At 37.9% G+C, this 11913-nt stretch overlaps 1 protein-coding gene across 1 annotated transcript; it reads right to left on the bottom strand.

The window, feature by feature from the left end:
• Positions 1-1685: 1685 nt before the first annotated feature.
• On the bottom strand, positions 1686-3152 carry LOC116891794 (hemoglobin subunit epsilon-Y2). Its single transcript, XM_032893147.1, has 3 exons — positions 3006-3152; positions 2665-2887; positions 1686-1939 (listed from the first exon to the last, which is right to left on the bottom strand). The coding sequence occupies exons 1-3, from the start codon at positions 3095-3097 to the stop codon at positions 1811-1813; spliced, it is 444 nt and encodes a 147-aa protein (XP_032749038.1). The 5' UTR covers positions 3098-3152; the 3' UTR covers positions 1686-1810.
• Positions 3153-11913: the final 8761 nt, after the last annotated feature.

The raw sequence follows: 11913 nt of genomic DNA, 5'->3' as shown, positions 1-11913 counted from the left end.
TAGAGGGAATAGTAGACTGAAGTTCAAGCATAGACAAAGATGGGAAAGCCCCAGTGAGTCTGAGGCTCTTTGTAGGTCTGTGACTTAGGACTTAAGTGACAGAAATATGCCTCTTACTTACAAGCCATGTATTTTCTGTAGATTTAGGCCATGATCTTCCTAGTTCCCAACAGCCCTGGGAAAGCAGCCCCATTGCTTTGCAGTTTCTAAGTAGGAATAAAGGACTGTGGTATAGTATAATATGCTTCTTCATTTATCTTCACTGTACTAGTATATGTTCTATAAAATATATATTACATGGAGGAATCTACTGTTTGTAACATGGCATTTTCCACCATGTGTATACACTGTATCTGCAGTCAGTCACTAAGCACCATGGATTCCTACTGGTTCAGCCCTTTTTGTGCCAGCGGTTAAGTACCAAAATAGCTGAAGGACTGATCTTTCAGATTGCTTCAACCAGGCTCTGTCTTCGCTGCTTTGTGTTTGTTAAAATAACTTGGAAGTGGCAGGGATATTTCCATTCAGTCCACATGCCTTGTCACAGCTGGGACAGACTTATACATTAGGAAAATTATCTCTAGGTTTTATTTTCTAGTAATAGCTCTAACAATTTCTTGGATCCTTCTATATAGTGGTATGACAGTAAAGAAAATATAGTCTGAGAGAAAACCAACTATATATTTAACACAAGACATTTGTGAGATGGTAGTAATGTATATAGATCTACCAGCATTACTACCTGAACTCCAGGTCTAAGGGGAAACAGTAGCTTTGGTCCCAGTAGCATCCCCCTTCATATATTCAAGCATAAATATAGAGATACATGCAGAGTCATCACTAAAAATAATAAATTTGTGAAACTCTTTGAAATTATAATAGTTACAGCATATCTCCCTTTTCTTTTGCCATTCCATTTTGTCATTGTTGTATGTACGTATGTATATGCATATATGTTTATGTGTATTCGTATATGTATACATTATAGTCTTTTTTCATGAAAAACACTCTTTGCAATAGATGAAGACAATTACAGAAATCCACAACCATTCAAACTTCAGAGTTCTGGAGCCTAACCCCAGTGGATACATCTACAAAAGACTCTCACACTTAAAGTTCAGGGAATACTTCAGAAGAAAAGCAAAAGACTGTAAGAGCCGAAAGACCAGGAAGCTTGCTGTGCTGCACATTTGCTAAAATGGGTGTGGGATAGCCCATGAGACATCAAACATACAGACAGAATTACAGGCAACTACGGGATGCTGAGAGCTGGAGCAAGTGTCTTCACCAGGGTGGAGCACACCAATTGGTTATCCAATAAATGCTTTTTAGAAGAATGTTAATTCTGTCTTAGATCTTGGAACTCATGAAAGCTTTTTCTTAATGGTAATGTGATATCACAACCTGATGCCAGATATCACTGTCACCCTTTTCTTCACCCTCTATAATAAATTTTCATATGTTCCATACACAATTCCTTCTCCACTAAATTTCTTTCTTCTCTTTGAGAACTCTTTCCCAGCTTTAGACTTTCCTTGGCCTTATAGAAGCCTTCCATGGCATCTATGTTTCTCTATTGAGTTCCTACAGTTTTCGAAGAAATGCCTGTGTCTTCCTCTCTTCCACAAACACATCAAATAGGTATCGTTAGCATAAAAGTAGAAAAAAAGACAAGACAAAATGAATTTTTGATTACCAGGAAGAATGATCTTTATTAAACATGCTGTGCTTTCAAGGACCAGTCCAGTACTCATGTGAAGAAAGAGGGCATAGGGGACACACAGGATTGCTGGACAGCTAGAGAAAGGGCTCAGTGGTACTTGTGGGACAGAGCAGTGGCCACCCCAGCCACCAACTTCTGCCAGGCAGCCTGTACCTCAGCCGTGAATTCATTGCCGAAGTGACTAGCCAGAACAATCACCAACACATTACCCAGGAGCTGTTGACAGAAGGACAGGAAAAAGATTGGCATGTTAAATGAAGAGTCAAAAAACATTCTTAAAAAGCAAAGAAATATTTTGAACCTATACTCTTTAACACATTCAGCTTCAAAGTTCTCTCAATCATCTCTAATGAGATAGGTTCCATTTCTCTATTGTACCCCTCTCTCCCCACTCACCACTGCCCTACCTGAATTCACATTCCCATCGTATTTATTTGCCTGTCTTGTTATTCTCATTCTCCAGTTGTCTAATATCTGTATATATAGAATTTCTATGCTACAACTGCTCTTGGTGGAATTTTAAAACTAACACCAAATGTAGGAACAAGACTCCATTTGTCATGATATTCATTTGGGAATTTAATATAGTTTTATATGTTGAATGAGAAATTCCATCTTTAAGTTGTCTCCCAAATCTTTTCTTCAGCATCAATTAATAGGACCCACAGAAAGTTAAGCTATTTTCCTCTCCCAATTCTACTTCTCCTTGCACAGATCTGCTATTCTTTCACTCTACTCTCCACAATCAGTCCAACAAAATTCTATCATGACAAAATTTTCTAAACGCCTATAAACTAATTTCTTACACCCATTCTCTGACACTCTGCCTAGACCAATGAGCTTTGACAGCTAGGTTAGCACTCCCAACTCATATTGTCAGCTTCTATTTTTTGCCCCTAAGACAAACCCAAAATAAATTTGTGAGCTTGCCCTAAACTCACTTTGAAGTTCTCAGGATCAACATGTAGCTTGTCACAGTGCAGTTCACTGAGCTTGGCCAAGGCAGACTTGAGGTTGTCTAGGTTCTTAATGGTTTCTCCAAAAGCAGTCAGCACCTTCTTGCCATGGGCTTTGACTCTTGGGTTACCCATTATGGCAGAGGCAGAGGACAAGTTCCCAAAGCTGTCAAAGAATCTCTGGGTCCATGGGTACACAACAAGAAGCCTGTAAAGTGAAGAAAAACAAGTAGAAAAATCAGAAATCCTCAGAATTCTTGACTCCTAGCTCCTTGTCCAAGGAACTATTCATCCTTCTCCCAGATGCATCAACCGCCAATTCTTACCTTCCCAAGGCTTCACCACCAACATCCTCAACGTTCACTTTACTCCATAGGCCATTGATGAGGCTCTTTTCCTCAGCAGTAAAGTTCACCATGATGTCAAGTCTGGGAGGTTGCTGGTGATCACAGAAGTGTCAGAAGCAAGTGCATGCTGCTGCTAGAAATGGTGGCCTTTTATGTTTCACAGACAATGCTCTGACCCTTTGTTCTGCACAATTCTTTGAAGTCATTGGCTAGCCTGACCCATGGCCCTCATGGGCGGAGCCAGGTCATGGGAGGGTCAGTGATAACTGTACACTGTGTTTATGATAATACCTATTAGATATGGAGGCCTTCTTTCTTTTTGGCTCCTCCTCGATGAAAACTGTCTTTGTTTCGCTTATTCTCTTTTCGTTTTCTACTCTCCCTTGTAAACTTCCAGTATAACACTCAGCTCTCTCGTCACATTTTCCAACAAAGGCATAGAGAGAAGAGCTTAGCCCACTATCGGAAAAACTTTCCAACCTAAAATAACTTTACCATTCAGGTCAAGAAAAAGGAATTTGTGCTGTGAACACAGAAATGTCCACATTGCATCTACTTCTCCTTTTCTTGGGATATGTGGTTTATAACTATATCTCCTAGATATGTGTTACCCCAAGCAGACGCGAATCATACATAGTTGCATCTAGCAGATGAATACAGGAGCAAAGGATTGACAATGGGTCTGAAGACTCATCAAAACTACAACAGGGAATGACATTGTAGAGAAGATGGATATAACAAGTTCACGTTCTATGCTTCTAGAGAGTCCTCTGACCAATCATCTATGGACTTTGGCTCCGTTGGTAACATTGCTCTGAGCTCTTTCCTTGCTTATTGTCATATACATATTTCTCAGCTTTGAGATGAAACGGTAACAACTTTAAACTAGCCCTTGTGATCCAACTGAGGAATGAGGGAGTTGATGCATCAATAACCTTGAGAAACATTTGTGAATAGTCAGTGTTTGTTATAGCTGAAGTATGGCTAGTGTACTTAGTTTCTACTCTCTTCTTGGGATTACTAGCTATCTCTTAAATATTAGACCTGAAATTAGAAGCCTAAACGTGTATGTGTTTAACTGCATCCACGTGCAGGAAGGGTAGTTTTACACCATCCTATTTAGTCTGCATCTGGTAAGACAGTTATCATTATCCACCCTTCATTTAAAGGAGGGGACAAAGTCACAAAAGTGGTATAACTATAAGGTGAGAGAACTGTTGAACAAGGGAGGAAGGATCTAGATTTGTTCACAATTCGGCTTTCTATCTACAGGAGAGTTCTCCTCCATCCTGCCTTTGGCCCGTTCTGCCTGCATTTTTCTTTTACTTCCTCTATCACTCCCTGTGCTCCTAATAACCCTAAGAGTTTCTCTTCCAACACTTTCATTTTCTTTAGTTTAGTTCCAATTTATTTTTTACATTTGTTTGTCTTCTGGTATTTGTCATTTGTTTGTCTGCTAGTACCTGTTTTTCATTTAGCAATGTGGCTTCTGTGTCTCAAACCTTTGTGGTCCAAATTTACCCAGAGGATCTTCTCTATAACTTTTGGCTTACCTTGACTTTTATGATGATTCCTTATGTATATAACACAGCCATTTCTGACACATGAGAACACCTCTCCACTTCTTTCTCCTATTATCACAGAAGCTTTATCTAGTTCAAAGTCTTCCCAAGTTGGCATTATTACAAACCATTGAATCTCTGCCCCACTCTCCGTTTTTACTCTACATTATCTTTTGGGCACAGATTCTAGCCCACGGCCAATATAGATGTGAACTTATCTTTCCATGACATAGACTAATTTGGCAAACTATTAACTACAAAATAATGTACATAGAAGTATATTATAGGATTGACTAGAATATGGATGTAGTTACCTTATACATATTAAAATAGCTATGTTTGATGTGACATTGCATGTACTGTCTTATAAACACATTAGATTAACTGGAAGACCAACAGTAACCATAATATCTACTTCATACAGACTGAGAGGAAGGATATCTGAAACAACTAGAGCATAACATTTTTAAAAAATTCTGTGGGTCCAATTTAAGTTTTTCTTACAGACAGTCTAGGAAAATATAACTCTAGGTTGAGAAAGATATTTGATTATTCAAGTTTAAGACTGAATAGACAAAACAGCTGACTGTCAGCCTGAGAGCACAACAAGACCATTGTCTCAAAACCCCAAGCCTGAAATCCTCAAACAATGCAATGGGCAAAGCTCTGGGAATGGATTCAATCCTTATGGTTGCAACAATATTTTTAAAAGAAAGAATCAAATGCTGTGCTAATTTTAGATGTTATTAATATGGAAAACTTTTAAAAGTATTGTATGTAGTAAAATAGGCCCTTCATCAAAAGTTTTTCAGTGTTATCCAAGAAAAAAAAATAAACTCTATAGATGTTCTTCATCAAAATAGTTTTAAAATTGAAAAATTGTGAGAGAAGTTTCTGAACAGGAAAAAAATGTTTTGCAATTCTTTTTAAAAGAAATGGTCACCTACTCTGCTTCCGTTGTGTGTCTCCATTCATATTCCCAGAACAGCAATAAACTGGATAGAATAATTCTCTTAGGTGTTTTATTAACCAGGAATGACTTACATACTAGTGGCAGCCAGGTGGCAACCCCTACAGAAAGCCTCTAACCTTTCAAGGAACATGCCATGGACAACGTCAGGGACACTTCATGCACCAACCTCGTTATTCGTAGGTGAGTTGTAGGGACAGACAGGTCTTATTCTTAGACTGAGTTCCCTCCCTTTTCCCTTCAGAGCAGACAACTGCTTGACGGACCTCTGGGGTCACACTGAAAAACCAGAGAAGTGTATGACTCTTAGTTACCAAGAGAGTTTTTACTAGGAAGAGAAAATAGAAAACCATAGTCAGCCAGGTATTCTCCTTTTCCTTCAGCTATTGAACTTGAAATTTATACTTGAACCTGGTAACGTGAAAAAAGGCATAAATATCCTATATTCTCCCAAATAGTTCCTTTAATTTCTTGGCTTCTTTGGCATATTTTAATGTTATACAGTATTGCTATATTTATTGTACAATACATTAAACATAAACAAACTGATATGTAGAAGTGTAAAACATTTAAGCAGTTTCTCCAAAGCAAAAATTATAAAATGTGACCATATAAGGCAGGTTAGTTTTTCAGGCAAGAACACAGAGATGAGTCACTTGTCTAAGACTATACATCTTTATTAAACTATAATTTATTGTCATTATTTAAATTCAAGCAAAACCAGTCAGACTGTTTCTTAATCCCATTTTTACTTTCTCATCAGCAGGAAGGTCTCATACCTTCCACATAAAACAATTTTCTGCATTTTTACAGTGTCCCATAGTAGCCCATTTGCTTGTCATCTTCATAGCATCCGTTTTTAACTTGAGTCCTTGAGTAAATAAAGTTGTCCATTCTCATGATTCAAATTCCAGAGAACTCTTACCTTTTTATGTTAAATAATTTCACCTGTGTATTTTATAAACCAAGAACAACTTATCCAAACACTCTGGCATAGTAAAGCAGACACTCTTATTAGGGTAGGTGGATACTTTTTATTTTCAATATTTCCCTTTAGTTTATACTGCTTCACTTTATACCTTGGGAAATAGGCAAAATGCTTTGTTTTAGCTAGCTAATTATTTCAATTAATAACTGGTGAACTTTATTCAAATATAGCCCCTCTTAAATACATACTAACTAAATATTTAAATAATTTCTAAATAAAGTTGGTTCAAAAGCCATACTGATGTACAGATATTAAAATTCTATGGCTAAATGTGATTTTTAAAAGGTTTAATTGTGTGCTTAGGGTCCATCCATACTTGTAGCTTGCAAAATGAATTTCGTAAATTTTCAATTTGGCAATTTTTGAAACCTAAGAAAAAGGAAAAATAGTATATCTTGGCTAGGCATGCCTCTTCAGCATTTGCAGTGTCCTAGGAAAAAGCTACAGCTTAGGGTAATTCCTAAACTGTAAACTCACATCTCTGTAGGAAAAGAGAAAGATATTAGGATTGGCCAAGTAAGCAGAGATTAAATAAAAAACACCTTGACAATGGCCAGGCCCTGTCCTTTAGCAAGGTCACCACCAGTAGGCTTTGTGAGAAACTGGGACCCTGGGCTCATTGTCCCTGACGTTGGCAATATTTAATGATGGTTCTAGCCCCACACTTTATAGTGCAGAAAAGTCATTCTGAAAGTAAGTCAGCTCAGCCTCTAGTTTATTGAATCTAAGACATCCACAAAGGGAAGGAGCTTTCCCTTTTCAGGATCCTAGACCAAGGTACCAAGAGAACAATTCTCAATAATTCAGCCTCACTCAAGCCTGTGTTACAGTTTCTCACTAGACCAATTTTCTTTCCTCCATCTTCTTTTTTCTTTTTTTCTCTCTCTTCTTTCTCTTCATTTTTTCTTCTCTGTCTAGGGGCTTAGGGTTTTATTTTAATTTTGTTTTATTTTAATGAATAGAGATAGAAAAAACTGTTCTTTTTCTTCTTCTGAAACTTGGGCTGCTGACAGCTTGGGTGGGGTCAAAGAATGTGGTGACAGATAAGGAACAGAGCTGCACTGAGCTGAGTCAAGGTTGGGGCCTCCCTGAAATGGGGATGGGGGAGGGAGAAGCCAGAGTGTTTGGGATCCTGCTTTCTTCATCCCATCATTGCTCCTTCATGAGTAGATCAGAGCGATGAGCTATGGGAGAGTGTTTGAGGTTCTGGCTTAGGAAAGCCTGATAAATACATTTCATGTAATATACATAAAAGTTTATAGATATTATTAAATGGGAGGCTACTACCAAAATTTTCAAGGACACAGTGTCAATATAACTTATGAAGACCACAGAGTCAAGGAAATAAATAAATCACATTCTCAAAATCAACTGAGATGTAATTCTTTTTAGAAAAGAAAAAAACAAACAACCCACCCAAATGATCAAAGAAGGGAACAAAATACTGTGAAGCAGTTAAAATGGTTTCAGAACAAGGGACTTTTAACTGTAATCTTATTAAATCTGATATATGATTTAAAAGTTAATAATTAAGGAACTGGCCCAGTAAGAACCTGTAGAAAAGAACTGTTTCCTATTGGCTACCCTAGAGATATTTTGAATCTAACATTCTTTCCCCAGGCCACGGCCCTCCTTTCCCTAAAGGAAATGAGTAAAAGTCGTAGCTGAGCTGTGGGCACAATGCTGGTCTCATAATTTATACATATTGCAGGATGCCTGCCATGATTGCACACACTCATGCTCACACTAACACATGCTAATTTCTAAACTGGAGTATGTATGGTATAAGAATTTTGAATAAGTAGTAACTTTGTGCTCACCTTTCTCCAAGCCTTTGGTCATTATAGTCGTGACCTCAGAAATGCCTAGCAAATTCTACTAGATTGGGAATTATTTTGAAACTTTTCTATATATTAGACCTTTAGTCAAAACAATATCAGAATATCCCTCACAGACGGTAACTAGTAGCTTAGAAGCCATGATTTTTTAGCTGGAAGAAGTGTATACTTTCTTTGAGGAGAGGAAACTGTGCTGTCAGCACAATCAGAGGAAAATACATCTATGCAGAGAAAGCCTTTGGTACAGAAGCTGTGGCTTCTACAGTAACAAAGAAGGACTAGGTGCTTCCTTTTCTTCCTCCAAATGTGAATTTGCACCCCAAAGTATCACCTGTCTTTCTAGGGGTATCTTTACATCCCTGATGAGTATCTCTCATGTTCACAGTGGAGTGAGAATGGTAGAATTCTACTTACCCAACATTGACTATTGCATATTTCATGAACAGAATTCATTCTCTCTCTCTCTCTCTCTCTCTCTCTCTCTCTCTCTCTCTCTCTCTCTCTCTCTCTCCTAAAATGTGTAACACTGTTGCTTCTAGGTATGAGACTAAATAAGCTTTCATTTCCAAAAACTGATTGTTTTATGACATCTAATAAGTATCATGAGAATTTTTAACCAGAAAATAAAATATTTTAGGTTATGTCACACAGCATGGCAGGGTCCACTTTTCTTCATGATGCTGGTGGAGGTTGTGGGTTTTTTTTTTTTTTTCAGATAACAAACTTCTTTTCTTTCCACCTTCCCTGTGGACTTCTTCCTGGAGACCCAGATAGCACCGATCACTCACAGCTGCAAACATCTGGCCACACACCCTAAGGCTCAGCATTACTCAGCATGACTCAGCGCAGCTGTGCTCAAGCTAGATGCTGCCTCAGAAGGCCAAACACATCTGAAGGGTGGGAACGAGAGAACTGACTCAGCCCGGACCCAGCCAACCTCCTCTGGTTTTGGACTATGGTGCTGCAACAATTAAGATCTAGACACAGAATATGAAGAAATAGAAAACCGGAAGTTACTTAAATTAGAGATGGGAGCTGGAGAAAAACAGAGGGTTGTGAATGTGTAGGAAGCTTAATAGTCATTCAGGAAATGTTTGGAGAAGCCCTGCAATGTGTTGACACTAACATCAATGCTTGAGGACTAAGTAAGACTAACACATGCCACTTGTCTGCCAGAAGTCCTGTTCAAAATTAACAGTTAATCATAATTCAAGATTATAATATATTCTGTAGTTTGTAGAGATTACAAGCTTGGAAATATATGTCTTCCTCAATGCAAATTCCTTTTAGAAAATAAGGAGTGGGTAAAACATGAAGTAAAATGTAAAGACCATAAACTGTGTTTTTCTTATTGAGCAGGCCTGTGCTCTCTCTCTGTTCAGAGCAAAGTATGGGAACTAGTCAAGATGCACTGACACACAAGCCCCATTGAAGGAACAGATAAGGCAACTTCCTCATTTAGCACAGGCTTTTCTCCTGTTCTCTTCTACACCAGACATTTCAGGAAACAGGATGCCAGTGAACATCTTCAATGAATACAAGCCCATTTCTAGTGAAACTAAACCATCAGTGGTCAGTATTTTTGTTGAATATAGAGTGCAGGAGGTCACACCTTTATCCTAAAACCTCAAGAGGCAGAGGCAGTCAGATTTCTGTAAGTACCATTTGATTCTGACCTACATAGTATGTTCCATGCTAGCATGGCTATATAGTAAAATGCTGACTCAAAATGAAGAAAGAAAAGAAGGACAGAAGGAAAGAAGAAAGGAAGGAAGGAAGGAAGAAGGGAAGGAAGGAAGGAAAGAAAGAAAGAGAAAGAAAGAAAGAGAAAGAAAGAAAGAAAAGAAAAGGATGGGGACCACTTATCCTAGAAATATTACCTACTTCCTATGTATACTTGAGCAATTTGCTTGGCTTTTTCAAGTTGTAAAATACAGAATAATAATATAGCTTAGAATGAAAGGACTCTAAAGATTAAATTTGTAGTTTACAGAGCTAGGATCATAGAACACACTTGGTAAATGTTAATGATAACATCTCAAGTTACTTTAAGAGAGTGATGAACTCTCCTCTGTTCTTGTGCCCTCTTTGTCCCTGTCCCTTCTCCACCCCTCCCAACCCCTATTCCCTCCATGTGCTCACGATCGGCCTTTGTTCCTCCCCTCTTCTACTCTTCTTCTCTCATCAAACCTCTCCACGTGGAAAAAAAAATATAGAAAAAAGAAAGAAACAGCTCTCTCTCCCACAGGGTTTGAGAGCTGTGGGCCAGGATCAGCGAGGATTGGGCCCCAGCCCTCTTTGATCATTTTTAATTGTGTTGTCTCTTTTTTGTTTGGTTGTAAGACTTTCTAATACAGTTTTTTATATAAATTAACTTCGAATATCATTAGAATTGACAATTTCATAATGAAACTTATTCTTTCCGTTGGTCTCTCATTTTCCATTCACTCCTGTCATTTCCCTTTTCTTCTTTCAAATCTCCATCTACATACATTCTTTCTGTTTTTGTCTGTCATTGAGTTTAGCCAAGGCCATTGGTGTGACTATGTATTTGTAACTATCCTTTAGAGGTTTTTGAACTCAGCAACTAAGTATAGTGACTACACAACTAAACATAGTGACCCCATTTCTCCTAAAAATTTCAGTAATGATGGACCCCAGGAACCCTACCCTTTACCATAACTGATTTTTTTGACAAGTACAGTCTTGAGAAGTCAGCTAACTACATTTTCTATGAATTGTAATAGCAATTTCTTGCCTAGAATATAGAAATTTTGGTTCTTCTATCTTATAGCTCTTCCATGCTCCCTCTTCAGAGATATTGCCTGTGCCTAAGAAAAGAAAGTATACATGTCTTCTACAATGCCAGTAGCCTGGGTTACTCAGCAAGTCCTTTCCAGGAGAAAGGAGGAGGAAGAGTGCTGGAGATATGGGTCATGGGTAATAGCACGAACTGCTCTTCCAGAAGCTCTAGGTTTGGTTCCCAGCACTAGAATAATGACTGACAACTATCTGTCATTCCAGTTTTAGGGGATCTGATGCCTTCTGACCTTCTCAAGCACCAGGCATGGTCATGGTACACAGACTTACATGCTGGAAAAATACCCATACACACAAATTAAAATATAAATAAATAATTTGATGAAGATATTGGGAAGGTAAAGCCACACCCTTGTACATGGGTCATTAACCCTGATCCCTGATTTTCATCCTAGCAAATCTTTTTCATTGTTATTTAATTTTTACAATCCATAAAATTGAATTCTGTCTCATTTATTCCACTGTCCCCTAATTGCACTGGATAATATTTTGTCATTTTCATTGTGCATATCTCAAACTTCCTTGCATACGTGGATTTGTAAATATTACTTTTGATTACATTGTAACTAGAATTACTTCCTTATCATTAGCTTTATTTTTCATTTTTCATGTATACAAATACAACCAAATTTCGTATATTGATCCCGCATCTTGCACCTTTGTTATTGTTTATAGGACTTTTATGAATTTTCTGTGTACACCTATGTCA

The sequence above is a fragment of the Rattus rattus genome, chromosome 2 (genome assembly GCF_011064425.1).
Source record: "Rattus rattus isolate New Zealand chromosome 2, Rrattus_CSIRO_v1, whole genome shotgun sequence".
In the NCBI taxonomy this organism is placed as follows: Eukaryota; Metazoa; Chordata; class Mammalia; order Rodentia; family Muridae; genus Rattus; species Rattus rattus.
This window is presented reverse-complemented; position numbering and strand designations above follow the sequence as displayed.

Excerpts from the sequence above, each read along its gene's own strand:
- LOC116891794 (XM_032893147.1), bottom strand. The coding sequence starts at position 3,097 with ATGGTGAACTTTACTGCTGAGGAAAAGAGCCTCATCAATGGCCTATGG. Across the intron at positions 2,888-3,005 it reads GGTGGTGAAGCCTTGGGAAG|GCTTCTTGTTGTGTACCCAT; the intron begins GTAAGAATTGGC and ends TTCACTTTACAG. Across the intron at positions 1,940-2,664 it reads TTGATCCTGAGAACTTCAAA|CTCCTGGGTAATGTGTTGGT; the intron begins GTGAGTTTAGGG and ends TTCTGTCAACAG.